Source organism: Loxodonta africana, chromosome 18 (genome assembly GCF_030014295.1).
Source record: "Loxodonta africana isolate mLoxAfr1 chromosome 18, mLoxAfr1.hap2, whole genome shotgun sequence".
Taxonomy (NCBI): Eukaryota; Metazoa; Chordata; class Mammalia; order Proboscidea; family Elephantidae; genus Loxodonta; species Loxodonta africana.
In genome coordinates, this window is record NC_087359.1 from 70,816,798 (window position 1) to 70,833,971 (window position 17,174).

Genomic DNA, 17,174 nt, shown 5'->3' on the forward strand with positions numbered 1-17,174 from the left:
TCCAACACATTTCTATTTACTGAATGTTAATAGAAAAAGATGAGTGGAAAGTCTTTTGCTTATGTGAAATGTTCCCTAAAAGATATTTTCCAAGATTATCTTAGCTATGGTCTTCATACCTCAGGGCCCAGTTGATGTGTCCCTGTGAGTCCTTGTGACCTAGCTCCAGCTGGGTCACATTCTCTATGCTCAAGGACAGGGAATAATGAGTCCAATATTATTTCCTAAATCAGTTATCATACTTAAAAATGCCTTCCCCACTCCAAAATTATGTATGTATCCCAGGTGGGTACAACTTGGCACGTGTGGTATTCCTGCCAAAAACACATAACCTCAACCCAGTCATGAGAAAACATCGGACGAATTGAAATTGAGGGACATTCTATAAAATGACTCACCAGTACTCTTCAAAAAACATCAAGATCATGGAAAAAAAAAAAAAAAGAGGAACTGTTTCAGGTTGGAAAAGCCTAAGGAGATGCTATAGCTAAGCACAGTGTGAAATCCTGGATTAGATCCCGAACAAAAAAAAAAATCGGGAAAACTGACAAAATTCAAACAAGATCTGTAGATCACCTAATAGTATTTTATCAATGCTAATTCCCTGGTTTCAATAATTATACCATGGTTATGCAATATGTTAACATTTGAGAATGCTGTGTGAAGCATATATGGGTACTCTGTATTGTTTTTGCAACTTTTCTGTAGCTCTAAAATTATTTAAAATAAAAAGGTTTTAAAAGTCCCATTTTCTATTATGCTTTTATTTTTTCACACTGTAATCTTTGATCTGGAAGTAATATCAGTGTAAGGTATTGATACATATTTTTCTCCAAATGGCTACTCAACTGTCCTAATACCTTTAAGACTAATCCCTTTTCCCCTCACTAATTTTAAATGCTATTTTTATCATCTAGTAAATTCTATGTGAAAACCCTGGTGGTACAGTGGTTAAAAGCTATGGCTGCTAACCAAAAAGTCAGAACTCTGTGGGGCAGTTCTGCTCTGTCCTATAGGGACAGACTTGATGGCGATGGGTTTTTTTAATTCTATATATTTGATCTTAATTCTGGGTTTTCTGGTATGTTCCATTGGTTTAGCAAGTCCTGCACCAATACCACAGTGTTTTAATTATTTCATAGGAGCTCAGGGTTCTCTTTCTCAAAAGTTACAGCAAAAGTCCCAGGTTGTCAAGGTTTATACCTCAACCAATCACTGTGGCTGGGTACGTGGGATCCTCTTATTGCCCAGGCTCGGCCCACATGACCACCCCTGACTGGAGGAAGAGTTAGCCTCATCCTAACCGCCTGAGAATGGGGGAGCATCTCCCAAAGAAAATAGGGGTACAATTACCAAAGAAAAAGGATGGATGCTTGGATGCTTAATGGACAAAAACAACAGATATCCACCATGATGGAGTCTCAGGATCCAAGGCAAGGCAGGGAAAAGGCACTGAGCAGAGACCACAGGCCTGGCACACTGCTACCCCTCCCCAAAACATGGACTATCTCAGTTAATTCTCTCAACAGCCCCATGAGACCTTGTTGTGAACTGACCTAAGCCAGTTTGGCTCCTTTGGTAGGTATAGGTAGCACTTCTCACTGCCCCTGCGCCCCCCACCCCCCACTATCTGGTAAAAAGTTTAAGGTTTGGTAAAGGTCTGCTACATACAGGTATTTATAACAGAAAATTAGCACACAGCTCAGAACAGGTAATACAGCCTCCCCCTGAAGCCTCCTGCAGCCTCTGAACCTTGCAGGAAAGGTTCATCTGAGGCCGATGCAGTAGTGTCCAGGCAGACCCATTATCATCATAGAAGTTATCAGGTAATCAACCCAATAGCTGGTCCCAGAGCCTTTTAGGAATCAAGGTTCAGGGCCATATCTCAGGGTTTCGGTTACCGGCTCCTTACGTTCTTAGTCTGTTGCTGCAATGGTGAAGAGGGTTTCTCTAAAATATTTGAGTCAGTCCTGTCTTGAATACCATTAATTTCACCAATGAGAACCTTTTGCCAAAATCCATTATGCTGATTAACAAGCTGCTAAAGTCACGATAAAAGGAAAACCTATTTTGATGCTAATCGGCAAAGCCTCTGGTGTTGACCAAGAGATAGAGGGCAGAACGGCTTGTAGGGGCTACTTCTGGAGTGTGGATGAGGGAACTGAGGCACAGAGAGGTTAAGTGATCTGCTGCCCATCACAAATCTAAGAAAAGAAGAAGCTGCACTTTGAACTTGGCAGTCTGGCTCCAGACTGGCTCCCATAATCTTTGGCTAAACTAAGGCTCACAGGAAAAAAAAAAAAAAAACCCAAACCCACGGCGGTCAAGTCCACCCTGACTCATAGCGACTCTATAGAACAGAGTAGAACTTTCCCATAGGGTTTCCAAGGCTGTAAGTCTTTACTGAAGCAGACTGTCACATCTTTCTCCTGTGGACTGGCTGGTTCAAACCGCCAACCTTTCAGTCAGCAGCTGAGCGCTTAACCACTGCACCACCAGGGCTCCTTGGGCTCATAAAAGAGAGCCAAAATTTGGAAACGCAGCATTTAGTTGGTGTTTGAAGATAAAAGGTGAATGGGGTCACCCAAGAAGTAGTGATCATCAACATTTAAGAGCTGGGGAGGGAGACGAGAAAACCCGGTATTAAGTCACTGAGACTGTCAAAACCCGTTGCCATCAAGTGGATTCCGACTCAAAGTGACCCTATAGAACTGAGGTGACTGCCCCATAGGTTCTCCAAGACTATTGCTTATGAAGGCAGAGTACCACACCTTTTTCCCACGGAGTTGCTGTTGGGTACCAACCGCCAACCTTCAGGTTACCAGACCAGCACTTAACCACTGCGCCACCAAGCCTCCTCTTGGCACACTGTCCAAAAACAAACAAACCCGTTACCATCATAGCGACCCTACAGGACAGAGTAGAACTGCCCCACAGGGCTTCCAAGGAGTGGCTTGTGGATTTAAACCGCCAGCCTTTTGATTAGCAGCCAAATGCTTAACCAGGGCACCACCAGGGCCTCTGATACAGTTAGTTCTCAGTATTTATTGAATGTGTCTGAGGAGTAGAACGGTAGGAGCTAAACGAGAGGAACCCTTGTTCCTAAGGCAGAGGAAGAAAAGATTTCAAAAGAGCAGTGGGGTCAACCCACTACATGCAGGTCAAGGTTAAGTCTGAACCGACCTCTGGGTTTAGGAGCAAGGATGTCATTGGTGATGAGCAGTTTCCAGGTATGTAAGAGCAGGGGGGTACTGGCAAATGTTTAAAAACAGAGTCTCTCAAGAAAAAAAAAAATGTGTATTATAAATTTTACTGATATAAAAGACTATAGTACAGAATTTACAAATAATAATGATACGTATATATAATATTCTTTGTTCCAAATTCTATACAATTTAACCATAATTTGACAAATGGAGTTGCGTCTCAACCACCAAGTGTAGTCCTGACATGAATGTTGGTTGATATACATATTTAATTTATAAGTAAGACAAAAATGAAACAATCAAGACGTGTGTTGGAATTTCACGCGTTCTCCAATGACGTGAATAACTTCTTTCCTGAATCTGATAATGGTTTCCAAATCACGGAGAACGTTTTCTCGTTTGTGTGTGTTATCCACAATGTAATAGCTATAGATATGGCACCTGTAAATTTAACCTGCATCATTAACATTTTCTCCATCACTTTTTAAAATCTAGACATTAAACAAAGCCTGATTTGTAGTTCTCTTTTTTTTTTAGTTATCTAGTGCTGCTACAACAGAAATACCACATATAAATGGCTTAAACAAACAAATTAATTACTCACAGTTTAGGAGACTAGAAATCCGAATTCAGGGCGCCAGCTCTAGGGGAAGTCTTTCCCTCTCTTTCAGCTCTGGAGGAAGGTCCTTGCCTCTTCAGCTTCTGATTCTTGGTTCCTTGGAAGCTCCATGTGGATAGGCATCAATCTTCCCCCATTTCTCTGCTTGCCTGTTTAATTTCTTTATATCTCAAAAGAGATTTACTCAAGATTCCTCCTACACTAATCCTGCCTCATTAACGCAACAAAGACAACTCATTCCTGAGTGGAATTATAATCACAGGCATAAAAACAAAACAAACCCATTGCCATTGAGCGGATTCCAAGTCATAGAGCCCCTATAACCATAGGCATAGAGGTTAGGATTTATAATACATATTTTGGGGGGACATATTTCAATCCATAATAGTAGTGTTTGCCAATTTCTGTGGTGTAAATACTCCCAGCAAGGCTGGTTGCAAACTACCAACCTGACCTTACTGCATGAGTTGGAAAGAGATGCACAGTAGCAAGTCATTTTGTAGTATTTCCACCACACTGATACACTAAACACAAATAACCTCAAGAGCATAGATAACAGTAATTAGAAAGCCACGAGATTTGAGTATTCATTACCCGTTTTTATAAATCATTAAATTATAAGTTTACATAATTTAATTTTTAATAATGGCTGTGTTTAACATCCAGCCCACACAGTTCCTGAAAAACCATTGGCTTTCACAAGCCGGCAAGTGAAAGCCAGGCTGCAACGGATGCAACTTTCCTGATCAAGCCCCTCAACTTGACCAGCAAGGTGCACCTTCCTGGCCTTTGCTTCCAGCCTGCTCCCCTACCTCTCTGCACCAGCCACACTCAGGACCTCACTGGGACTGCTTCTGCAAGAGGAACACCTCCCTCGCCAGGCTGGACAAATGAATCCCCACCCCCTCACATCTGGGTGGCGCCAACAGCTTGCACTCCACTACTAACCGTTAAGTGCTGGACTACCAGCTGAAAGCTTGGCTGTTTGAACTATGAGTCGAAACTGACTTCATGGCAAACAATATTAACCTAATAGTTAGCGGTTAGAACCCACCGAATGGCACTGCGGATGTAAAGGCTTGGTGTTTTGTTTCTGTAAAAATCATAGCCAAGCTGAGCATGGGTCATATTCACATCTATTCCCTCAGCACTTACACCAGTGCTTTGCACATAGTAAGGGCTTGATCAGTATTCATTGAATGAATGCTCAGGGTGACGGGCAGACAGAGGGACAAAGGACCAGGGAAAGATTATCCATGGTGAGGCATGAGGGGCCCTCATCTGAGGTGCATCACCAGAAGGCATCACCCTGGAACTACAAGTGGATGGCTTTAACAAACAGAAATTTAATTCCCTCACAATTTAGGAGGTGAGAAGTCTGAATCCAGGGCACTAGCTCTAAGGGAAGGCTTTCTCTCTCTGTCAGCTTTGGGGGAAGGTCCTTGTCTCCTTTCAACATCTGCAGGCCTGGCATTCTTTGGAGATCTCCATGTGTCTTGGCATCAATCTTCCCCTGTGTCTAAGAGGTTCTAAGCACTGGGAGCCGAGTTCAACAGATGGGCTCCGCTTCCAGCTCTTCTTGCTTAGTGGTAGTGAGGTTCCTTCCCTCTCTGCTCCCTTCTCTGTCCTTTTATTGTAAGATAAAAGGTGTGACTCAACTTTGGTGAGTAGCGTCTGAGGTCTTAAAAGCTTTCGAGCAGCCATCTAAGATATATCAACTGGTCCCAGCCCACTTGGTGCAAAGGAGAATGAAAAACACCAAAGACACAAGGAAAATACTAGCTCAAGGGACAAAACGGGCACATAAACCACAGCCTCCATCAGCCTGAGACCAGAAGAACTAAACGGTGCCTGGCTACCACCAATGACCACCCTGACACAGAACATAACAGAGTCCCTGACAGAGCGGGAGAACTGTGGAGCAGCACTCAAACTCACATAAAGAGACCAGACTTAATGGTCTGACTGAGACTAGAGGAACCCCCGGAGCCATGGCCTCCGGATGCTATGCTATGTTAACCCAGAAGTAAAACCATTCCCGAAGACCACTCTTCAAAGATTAGACTGGACTATACAAAACATAAAATAATACTCATGAAGGGTGTGCTTCTTAGTTTGAGCAGATACACAAGATCAAAGGGGCAGCTCCTGACCAGGGGCAAGATGAGAAGGCACAAAAGGACAGGAACTGGTTGGATGGTCACAGGAAACCCAGCGTGGAAAGGGGGAGTGTGCCGTCACATTGTAGGGACTGCAACTAGTGTCACATGACAATATGTACATAAAATTTTGTATGAGAGAAATTAACTTGAGCTGTAAATTTTCACCTGAAGTACAATTTTAAAAAATGCAAAAAAAAAAAGTGTGACTGAAGCAAGGGTGTGACTCTTGCAAGGCTATGACTCAAGATTTGCTCCACACCAATCCTGTCTCATTAATATATAGAGATTAGGATTTACAACACCTCACAAAATGGAAGATAATTATATCAGACCACAAAATGGAGGACAACCACACAATACTGGGACTCATGGCCTAGCCAAGTTGACACGTATTTTGGGGGTACACAATTCAATCCATGACATTCAGGAAACATGACCCTGAGACATTTCGTGACATGGTAGAACTTTAGACACTTGTAATTTATGTTTAATGCCTAATAGTGTGTGTTTTAGTAACTTTCTTTTAAACATGTTCTTCCCATGTGCTAGCAAGCAGGAGTGGGAATGTTCTCAACAGATTACTGACTGAACGACAGGGGTGCTTTGCCAAGTTTCTGGGTGGGGCTCCAGCCATCAGGGAAGTCACACCCTGGGCAGGTGGCCTTTCTTGTCATGGTAATATAGAAGACTTGACAACAGACGATTAGTGACACCAAGTATGATTGATACTAGTTATCATTTGATAGAAAATCCCAGATGTGCAAAATGATTCTTTGCTCATTTAGTTTTTGAAATGAAAACCAATGTAATAAAAAATGTAATATTAACAAACAATTAAATTATGGAGTTTACAGATATGTGTAAGATTAGACATTTACTGGTGATAAATTTTCCAGAGAAGTCAGAGTCCCTGCTAGGTGAGGAGCCAGCCCAGAAGAGAGAGGAACCCATTTGCGTAATGATGCTCCTAAGTCAGGTTAAATGATTGACAGAAATTTAACCATAAAAATAATTCAGGGGCAAAATCACCAGCAGGCTCTTAATATAGTCGGGGAAACTGAGAACATGAGGCTGTATGTAAGGTCACAGACAGTGATGGATTACCCAATAAGCAAGCTAAGCACATGCTTAGGGCATCAACAAAATAAGGGCACCAGTTGTCTAAAGCAAAGACCCATAGATGCCAAGGAGACAGGACACAAGGAAAAGCGAGCACCGCAGTGGAAGGGAATTGGCAGGGCACTAAATGCAACTGGTACCAGCTCCAGTGCGTGAGAATGCGCTGGCTGGAAATACAGTTCCCGCGGGGTCACCAGGGAAAGACACAGTTACTCAGGTAGGTATGTGTGATTCCATAATAGAAGATAAAATACAGTGCATATTTCCCAATGTTGAAATTGCTTTATGCATATTCCTAACTTTAATGATGACAAACTCACAACAGAATGCTCATTTCCGTCCCTAACGAGACTCAAAAACCCTCAGTGTACAACAATGATTCAAGAAGTAGGTACTGTTCGGCAGCTTAATTGGGAGGAAATCATTGAACAATTTTCAAGAGCAAGCAATAGGAAGAAATGTTTTTAATTATATCATGTTAGAGATGAAAACCAACCACTGCCGTCGAGTCGATTCCGAAAGATCTACCTAAAGATAAAATATAGTAATTTGTTGTAATATTTGTTTTCTGATCATTAAATTTTCTTTTTTATGATTTCATTTCTTCACTTATAATTATAGCATTTATTACAAAGCAAATGTCAGATTTGAGTGATGAGCCGTTTAAAGCAAAATTGGTGAGTCAATTCTTCATTGTGGGAGATCAACAGAATTTTACTTTAATCGTTGAACAACTAAGTTCACTGACTCATTTTCTTCGTTGTAGAATATATGGAATATTCTTTTTGTAGTAAACGTGGTATATAGTAAAAATCTTACTATCCCATACCCATTAAAAATCTTATAGTTCAGTTCATCTCATTTTGCTAAAATTGTTTACAGTCATTTCTGCATTCAGTCGTCAGCATTTAAAAAGTCCACGATGGAGAGTTAATACGCCCACGCACACAAACATACACAGCGTATACACATACAGAAGTCGAGATCCCGTTCTGAACCATGAGCAAGCTGAATACAGCCTTCACATACCTACACGAGGATCTCGTTACACGCAGTTCACAGGGAAAACTTACCACTCTTTTCATAAGACTATCCGGTAAGCAACACAACGCGCCCCCAAAAAAAATTTCTTAAAAAATACAAAACAACGAAAAACATAAAGCACTAAAACTTTTCTTTATGACAAAAACTGAAAGAAGTGATCGCCAGTAAAATCAGATAGGAGCAATCAGGATGTTGCTGGTCCTGATCACGCGGAAACGTTAATCACGGATCATGCGAGCTCCAAATCATCATTTTAAATCTGCTCTCCGAAAGGAGAAACAGGTAAGGATTAACCTTACTGACGATAACCTGAAAACCCTGCCCACTCCGCACTCAATGAAAAAAATTGCGCTTACACCTAGGGTGAGCGTAAAACTCATTCGCTGAAGCTACCTAACGTTATTTAAGGCTCCTCCGTTTCTGTAGCTATCTTTCTTTGTGGATTTTTAAATATACTTTTTTTCATTCGCTTCCGAAAAAAGAATAAATCAACTCTTCCCAGAATGCTCCGCGAAATCACTTGCTGAGCCGGAAGAGTGGCATCCCCTTATTTACATATCCCCACCCACTCCCTTCCGCCAGATGTCTACCGTAATAACCAAAATAAAAGGTACTTACTGCCAGGCGCTCCTTGGAAACTCTATGGGGCAGTTACACTCTGTCCTACAGGGTCGCTATAGGAATCGACTCGACGGCACCGGGTTTTTTTTACTATCATACAGTCTGCAAGGCTGGAAAACAGTCTTCCGTTTCTTCAGTAGCTTGGCCACCCCAAATCTCCCTTGAAATTTTTATAACTCTTTTAAAAATATATTTTATTATGTTTTAGGTGAAAGTTTACACAGCAAATTAGGTCCCCATTTGACAATTTTTATACAAATTGTTCCGTGATATTGGTTACAATGTTCACAATGTGTCAGTATTCTCACCTTTACTTTTGGGTAAATGATAGTCTCATCTGGTTGATTTTTTTTAAGGGAGTACATTCCTCAGGGGTGATGTTGTTTGAAATTTTTAACACAAGTCTTGATCTTATTAAAAATATATTTTATTACAAAATACTACATAAGACGTGAATAATCCTAGACGCGGAAGATAATCATGCCAACGCTGACATCCTCCTCTAGATGCAGGTGCAGGGCGAGGACGGAAGTCTATGCCTTCCTGCTCCTGTTGCTCCAGCCTTTGCCCCTCCATTCCCGTCATTAAGGTGATCACAAAGGTTTCTTTTTCAGTCCAAAGACGGTGACGAATAATGCCATTTCAGTGACCGCTGGGAGGGCGCTGTGGGAGGTAGGTGGCGGATTCAAGGACCCTTAATAAAAATACCCAAATCCCCAAACCAGAGACCCCACCGCCAGCGTGCAGTGGGGAAAATTTCGGGATGTTGAGTGGATCTGGCATCTCACACATGGAGGACACCTTCAGATTTGAGGTAAACCTTCCTCTCCCATTCCCAAATACCTTACCTGCAGAAGACAAAAATGTACCAGTACGTGGTGCACTCCCAACGCTCAAATATGAAGAAGGATAGGGCCACAGATGCACTACAGTGTGCCCCGATGGCTTGGGCACACCCTAGAGTCAAGGAAAGCCTTGGGATGGCAGGTAGTGATGGGCCAGAAAAAGCCCGTGGTGGGGCTGGCACCTGTGCTCAGGTTAATCTCTAGCTGCCTCACCACACTGCAAGATCAGAGCCTGAAGCCTTCTGAGTTGTAGAACAGCCTTCTGAGTAGAAGCCAGAGGTGAGGCTGCACACCTGGGATCCCAGGCTACTCCCACCCAATCATTAGGGGGCAGCCTGAACCCTCCAGGTGAGGTAAGAGCAGGTTCCCCACCTACCCCCAGGCCACACAGGCATGCTCACAGCAACCTGATGCTGTTAGCTGGAATCCCCCTCCACCTCCCTGGGACTCCTGGCCCACAATTCAGGTGTCAAGCCGCTCTCCTGATCCATGTCCCTCACTTCCTCTGTCTTCTCTGAGTCCCCATATTGCTTTATACCCTTCCACAATCCTACAGTGTAGTGCTGGTTGTATTGCATTACCTTCAAGGTAGAGATGTTTTACCCCCCTTTCTGGATCTCCAGTGTCTGGTGTATAGCAGGGACTTAACACATTAATGAAGACTGTATTAAATCCCTTATACTGTCTGTCTAAGAAGATCTCCCAACTGGAAAGATTTTGTCTGTGCCTTAGGACAAACACTATTGCGCCAGAAAAGCCTAGTCAGGCGGCTGGAAATGGGCCGTGTGGGAAAGGTGTGCAGGTGGAAAGGATACAGATGAGGCTCTGGGTGCTGTTGAACATGGAAACTCCTGAGAAGAAACCGGCCAACTCCACTGCAAAGAGGCCCAGGGTGACAGAGAGAGCTGCCACCAGCCTGTAAAGAGGAAGGGTACTGGCTCAGCCCTTGAGGCTTTTTTCTAAGACCCCTCCACTCCGACCACCGCTTCATTCTGACCATCCCGCACAAAGAGCTCACTGAACATCCTGCTTCTCGTACTCCTCGGGGGTGAATGTGAGAGGCAGGCAGGCCTGGATGTTGCTGTCCTGGGGAGCCGGGCAGAGAGGAACAAAAGTGTGAAAAAGGGGCCGGCTGCGGGTCCGGCGTGAGGCGGCGGGGGATGGGGGAACCCCCGAAAGGGCCGATGTCAGAAAGTCCTAGGGAAGGGGCGGGGTAGGACTGGGACTATCCTAGGTGGGGCTAGGGGTGACAAGCGGGCGGCCGTAGGTCTTACCCGGGACCAGAATAAAGTGATGACGATAACCAGATGTGCCAGGAGCGTCAGGAAGCGAGAGGGCACGAGTCCGGAGACCCGGCCCATGGCCCCCGGGGGCAGGGGCACTGGCCAGAGCAAAGGCCGTGGTCTCTGAAGCTGGAAGCTCTCAGTGGGTCCTGAGGTCCCCGCACCGCCCGCCCGCGCCCACAAGCGCGGAGAAACTCGTATTCCTCCTCCCCTCCCGCGCTGGCACCGCCCAGTTGCCTTGGCAACTGCGGAAATAGGCGCTGGGCCACGTTCTCTAGAAATCTCGCGAGAGCAGTAAATTCTCGAGCCGCCAGGGGCTTCCAGGGCAGCGTGGGTCCGAGATCCGCTGCAGGTGGTCGCGAGTCGGAACTGAGTTGACTGGCAGCTCCTCGATGGCAGCAGAGCCGTCTGCCCCTGAGACTGTGCCGTGTGGCGTGGCCTGGCACCGCCGAATCTACCCGGCCGGGCGGGCGAGCAGAAACCCGGCCTGCTCTAGCCCGGGGACAGCCCCTCGTCCCCAGATGCTCACACAGGGAACGACCTAGCCCCCAGCCCCGGCTACGGTGCGCCGGATGACCCACCACTGGAGACCGCTGCCACTGCCACGCCGGGTTTGGGACACTGGCGTGTATGTACAGATAGATAGACAAAGATAAAACAATGTCTGGGTGAAAAAAATAAAACACATGAGAATTCCTTGTAGTACTTTTGCAGTTTTTCTATAAATCATTTTAAAATACAAAGTTTAAACCAACACACCTTCCAACAACAAGCTATTTTGTAGATATCGACAAAATAATTCTAAGTTTATATGGATTGCTTTGTAAATTTTGATTTTAATTTTGTTCTGTAATTATGTTAAACATTTATGTGGTTGCATAGTGAAATCTACCAAAAAAAAAAGTACATTGAGAGAAGTCAGGCCTCCATTCGTGTACCCTCCACCCTCCATCTCAGGTAAACCATTTTATTAGTTTTTGGTTTATCCTTCCGTTAAAAAAAAAATACGTATGTACACACTATAGCCAAAAACCAACCCCAATGATTCCAACGCATAGCAACCATATAGGACAGAGTAGAACTGCTCGTTGAATATACCATGGACTGACGGAAGGACAAACAAATCTGTCTTGGAAGAAGTACAGCCAGAATGCTCCTTAGAAGCAAGGATGGCGAGACTTTGTCTTGCTTACTTTGGGCATGTTATCAGGCGTGACCAATCCCTGGAAAAGGACATCATACTTGGTAAAGTGGAGGGTCAGCAAAAAAGAGGAAGATCTTCAGGGACATGGATTGACACAATGGGCTTAAACATATCTAATACTGTGAGGATGGCACAGGACTGAACGACATCTCATTCTGTTGTAGATAGGATCACTATGAGTCAGAGCTGACTCAACAGCACTTGACAACAACATCTAGGAGGCAGATAGAAAACCGAGGCACAGAGCAGTGTATTCACCTGCCTGAGGTCACAGAGCCTGTAACTGATGTCAGCACCAAAACCAAACCACACCCAGTGCTGTTAAGCAAACCCGTCTGACTTAAAAATCTGAGCTTTTAGCCACCAGACTCTTACCTCTCCTCAGTCCTGACTATAATTTGTAATCATTTGATTTATTACTATACTCATTTATTATGTCTCTCCTACTAGAACAAAACGAATACAACAAATAAATGAAGTTCCCTTGAGATCAAAGCCCAGGAGAGCCACTGCCATTCCGAAATGTGTGTAGGGGCTTGTGGGAGGAGGGGTAGTAGATCAGCAGCTACTCAGCTTCAATCAGTTGTCTTAAGGGAAACTGAGTCCAATGTTGCCAGATTCCTTGCTTGTTTGTTTGTTTTTTCTGAGAGACCAGAAATCCAGCTTCTTATTTCAATTCTAAATGTTGGTCTTCAATTTAAAAATGAAAAAAATAACCATGATGGCAATACAGTACACCAGGCTTCAACCTCTGGACCAGCGCTATCCAATAGAACTTTCTCTGATGATGGAAATATTCCATATTGTCTATGTCTAATATGGTAGCCAGCTAGCTTCATCTGGCTATTGAACACTTGAAATGTGGATAGTGGGACTGAGAAACTGAAATTTTTTAAAAAAATTTATTGGGATAGCCCCATGTGGCTAGTGCCAGCTCTAGAAGTCTCTTTCTGTTAGTTCTGGGAGAAGGTCCTTGTCATCAGCCTTTCCCTGGCCTAGGAGCTTCTCAGCACAGGAACCTCAGGTCCAAAGGATTCAGCTCTGCTTTCTTGGTGGTATGAGGTCGCCCTCCCCACCTGTCCCCATCCTTGCTTCCCTCTTTTATATCTCAAAAGACATTGACTCAAGACACAACCTAATCTTGTAGACTGAGTCCTGCCTCATTAACATAACTGCCTCTAATCCTGCCTTATTAACATCATAGAGGTAGGATTTACAACACATAGGAAATTCACATCGGATCACAAAATGGTGGACAGTCACACAATACTGGGAATCATGGCCTAGCCAAGTTGACACACATTTTTGGGGGATACAATTCAATCCATAACAATTACCGATTTACAGATGTAGGCCCTGAGGCACAGGGAGGTTCCATAAGTAGCCCAAATTACACAGCTAGTAAGTAGCAAAGCTCGTATATAAATCCTAGCAACCTGGTTCCAGAGCCCACATACTTAACCACTATACTCTATTACTTGACCTTGTGGGCCAACCTTCATCCAAAAGGTGATGTGGCACTGATTTTAAGCTAAGGAGTGAGGGAATCATGTTTGAATTTTACAAAGATGATTCTCTTGACTATTCTGGAGGCAAGGAGAACAGAGAGGAGTCTATTACAATAATGGGTCAAAAGAAGCTGGGGCTTGTCAATGGGAAAGGAGAATGAGGACTGACAGGAGAATTATTAAGGAAATTGGCAGGGCTTGGTGGCTTATTGGAAATGGGAATTGCGGGAAAGGAAAGAGTCAAGGTTGAGTCCCAGCTTCAGCTTTGCCACTCACTGAGCGTGCAGAAGGACTGGGAAAGGATGACAGGGTCAAGTAGAGGTGTCTGAATCTAGAAGTGGGGTGGTATGGAGAGGGAGTGGGATCCAGGAGCCCTCAGCACACAGAGATAGCTGAAGCCAGGGAGCATGCATGGCTTGAGGAAAGAAGACAGAACTGGAAAATGAGGATTTAAGGTGAGGACAGAAAAAGAGGGATGAGTGAGGTGGGGCTGGGGGAGGAGCGGGTTAAGGGACGGCCAGCAGACAAGTGTCCTGACAACCAAGGGAGAAGAAGATTCTTAGAGGAGATGTTGTCCTGAGTCCAGTAAGGCCAGGCGAGAGAAACATCTGTGGGCTTTGACATTTCTGTGGTCCCTTAAAACTTTCGGTAGGGCCACTGTGCAGAATGTGCAAAAATTTGGCTTGGAGAGCAAGGAGCGAGATACTGTATGACCTTCTCTCACATGTAAGCCTGTTGAACACCTCTCATCCTTCAAGACACAGTCGGAATTTCTTCCAGTTCCGGCTGTTCCTCTGCAGAAGTCCCAGCTCTGTCTAGCTACCCAGTTGCTGTCTTCTGACTGGTGGTGACCCCAAGTGTCTCAGAGGAGAACTGTGCTCTGTAGGGTTTTCAACGGCTGATTTTTCAAAAAGTAGAGTTGAACCTCCAACCTTTTGGTTATCAGCCGAGTATGTTAACCGTTTGCACCACCCAGGGACTCCTCCGTCTCCCTAGTGGAGCTTTAAAAAAATACTGACGTTTCAAAACGAGACTAAAGGGGCACACCAGCCCAGGGGCAAGATCTAGAAGGCAGGAGGGGACAGGAAAGCTGGTAATAGGGAACCCAAGGTCGAGAACGGAGAATGTTGACGTGTCCTGGTGTTGTTAACCAATGTCATAAAACAATACGTGTACTAACTGTTTTAATGAGAAGCTAGTTTGTTCTGTGAACTTTCATTTAAAGTACAATTTTAAAAAAATACTGACATTCATGGTGATAGAAATTAGAACAATGATCGCCTCTGGGAAGCGGGGGTGGATTGGGAAGGGATGGGAGAGAACTTTCTGGGGCGATGAAACCATCCTGTATCTTGAAGAGTTGTGGGTTGCGCAGGTGTATGATTTTGTCAAAATTCATCAAACTGCATTTCATTGTATGTAAATTATACAAAAATATCTACCCTGGACCATTTAAATCAGAGTCTCCAAGCCTGGGGCTTGTGCGTGGCTATTTTTTAACGCTCCGCAGGAGATTGTAATTTGCAGCCGGGGAGAAGGTGCACTGATGGAGGAGCTAATCTCTCACTTCTTCAGGCTCTGGAATGGCTCCGTCACACTCTGCCTGGTATCTGTCCTTCCATCCGTTTCTGGGCAGGTCCATCCCAGCTGGCCTGTGGTGACCAGCTCAGGCCCTCTTGGTTGTCTGCAGGACTCCAGCCAGAGTCGGGGTCGGAGGGACCGCTGAGCCTGGAGCCTGTAAAACCACTGCCCTGTCAGTGCCGCCTGCCTCTGCTCACCCAGCGGAATGGGCGGGAGAACGCAGGCACCACTTTGCGTGTTTTGACAAAGGAAAGAAGGTCCTCGGCTCTCGTGTCTAGATTGCCAGCACGTTAACCGCCTGGCGGATCAGTGACCATAAGGAGGGCTGGCAACTTTACGTCTCGCCGACCTCGTGGCGCAACGGTAGCGCGTCTGACTCCAGATCAGAAGGTTGCGTGTTCAAGTCACGTCGGGGTCAGTTACTTTTTCTTAGCTTCATCACTTAATTTTTCTCGTTTTCAACTATGTTCAAGCTCGAGCGTGCAGGTCAGGGAAGAAGCACCTCGTAGGGGCCGAGAGGGCAGGGTTTCTGGCACAAAGTTCCAAGGCCGCACCGTCGGAGGAACACAACGATCTCGCAGTGGTTCTTCCTCGAATCCCGGTGCCCTAAGTATGGGCGGATAGCCCAGCTCCTGAGGCGCGCCGTCCAGAGCCATCAGCCCCGAGCGAGGGGGCCAGGCGCTCGCGGGCGCGAGGAGGACGCTCGGAGCCTAGGGGTGCTGGGTACACTCGCGCAGCGTTCACGACGGGGCCGGGCCCCACAGGCAGGAGCAGAAGTCCAGAGCCCAGAGGAGAAATCTAGACAGGTCTTCCCATAGACGAGGTGGCCGAGTGGTTAAGGCGATGGACTGCTAATCCATTGTGCTCTGCACGCGTGGGTTCGAATCCCATCCTCGTCGTCCCGCAGGTACTGCTGGTTGCATGAGATTTTTTAATCCTCTTTCATTATTTCTGTGTCACCGCCACACGCTATCTCGCCCTCATTAGTGTTTTTCGTTCCTTCCACTCCATTTTCCAATAGGGTGGAGGGTCAAAAGAAGTATATAGTCGTTTCCCTACAAGCTTTAGGGCTGACCTCCGCCAAGTAAAGGAGGTGCAAATCCAGCTTCAGCGGGCGCCGTGGCTTAGTTGGTTAAAGCGCCTGTCTAGTAAACAGGAGATCCTGGGTTCGACTCCCAGCGGTGCCTCCGTCTTACCGTCTGGTTTTGCTAAGACCTCCTTGTGCTATCTCGCCGCGAACGTCTCTTGGCATCCGGCGTATAAATTTCCCTCTTTCCAGTAATCCGCCGGGAGTTGGCAGGATTTTTCCATTTCAGATCGGGTGCCTGCGTGGGCATGGTTGCTGCGTGCGTCCTGCGGCTCACGAACCCTATGATTGCGCCCCGACGTGGCCCAAGGACCAGAGACACATTATCTGTGTTCGTCAGTACCGCGGTTTGGCTGTTACTTCTGAAAATGCTCAGCTAGTCAGTCTCCACTTTCCACTTTCACGCCTCCTAAAGCAAGCCTAACCGCTCTGAGATTTCCCTGGAGACTGGGCTGATCAGTTTTGAGAGTTTTACATAGTTTATACGGGGACTTGCTACTAGGCCGGCCGGTTAGCTCAGTTGGTTAGAGCGTGGTGCTAATAACGCCAAGGTCGCGGGTTCGATCCCCGTACGGGCCATTGGTTACTATTTTAAGACAGGTGTTCTTGACCTTTCTTATAAACAAACATGTAACTGGGCAAGGCTTATAGAGAAACATCAACATCCCTGATACAAGCATTTCACACACAAAAGGGAATTAAGTTGCAGCTCGGTTCAAAGTGATAGTGTCAGGAGGACGGAGAAGATTTAGAGAAGGCGGAGGTCCTTCAGTGATTTCCGTTTCCAAATCTCTTTGACCTTAGTGGTCACCTGGAACTTACTAAGCGAACTGTAAACAGAAGGCTGCCAGGGGTGGGGAAAAGGACTGTTTTAAAGCACTGATCAGCAGAGTGA

The 17,174-nt window shown here is 45.4% G+C and overlaps 1 protein-coding gene and 5 non-coding genes across 7 annotated transcripts; 4 read left to right on the forward strand and 2 right to left on the reverse strand.

Annotated features, from left to right (window-relative positions):
* Positions 1-4,667: 4,667 nt before the first annotated feature.
* Positions 4,668-11,118, reverse strand: TMEM107 (transmembrane protein 107). 2 transcript variants are annotated; one of them, XM_010596600.3, is made up of 5 exons: positions 10,891-11,118; positions 10,635-10,702; positions 10,432-10,532; positions 9,620-9,697; positions 4,668-9,434 (listed from the first exon to the last, which is right to left on the reverse strand). In XM_010596600.3, the coding sequence occupies exons 1-5, from the start codon at positions 10,975-10,977 to the stop codon at positions 9,382-9,384; spliced, it is 387 nt and encodes a 128-aa protein (XP_010594902.1). In that variant the 5' UTR covers positions 10,978-11,118; the 3' UTR covers positions 4,668-9,381. The 2 variants fall into 2 exon arrangements, with proteins under 2 accessions (XP_010594902.1, XP_003416822.1); XM_003416774.4 differs by having other exon boundaries at positions 9,620-9,716; positions 10,891-11,116.
* LOC111752538 (U8 small nucleolar RNA) lies at positions 8,320-8,455 on the reverse strand. Its single transcript, XR_002787445.1, has one exon. It is a non-coding gene; the product is annotated as a U8 small nucleolar RNA (small nucleolar RNA).
* Positions 11,119-15,538: 4,420 nt separating the features above from the next.
* TRNAW-CCA (transfer RNA tryptophan (anticodon CCA)) lies at positions 15,539-15,610 on the forward strand. Its single transcript has one exon. It is a non-coding gene; the product is annotated as a tRNA-Trp (tRNA).
* A 399-nt stretch (positions 15,611-16,009) lies between these two features.
* TRNAS-GCU (transfer RNA serine (anticodon GCU)) lies at positions 16,010-16,091 on the forward strand. Its single transcript has one exon. It is a non-coding gene; the product is annotated as a tRNA-Ser (tRNA).
* Positions 16,092-16,305: 214 nt separating this feature from the next.
* On the forward strand, positions 16,306-16,379 carry TRNAT-AGU (transfer RNA threonine (anticodon AGU)). The gene has a single exon. It is a non-coding gene; the product is annotated as a tRNA-Thr (tRNA).
* A 405-nt stretch (positions 16,380-16,784) lies between these two features.
* Positions 16,785-16,858, forward strand: TRNAI-AAU (transfer RNA isoleucine (anticodon AAU)). Its single transcript has one exon. It is a non-coding gene; the product is annotated as a tRNA-Ile (tRNA).
* Positions 16,859-17,174: the final 316 nt, after the last annotated feature.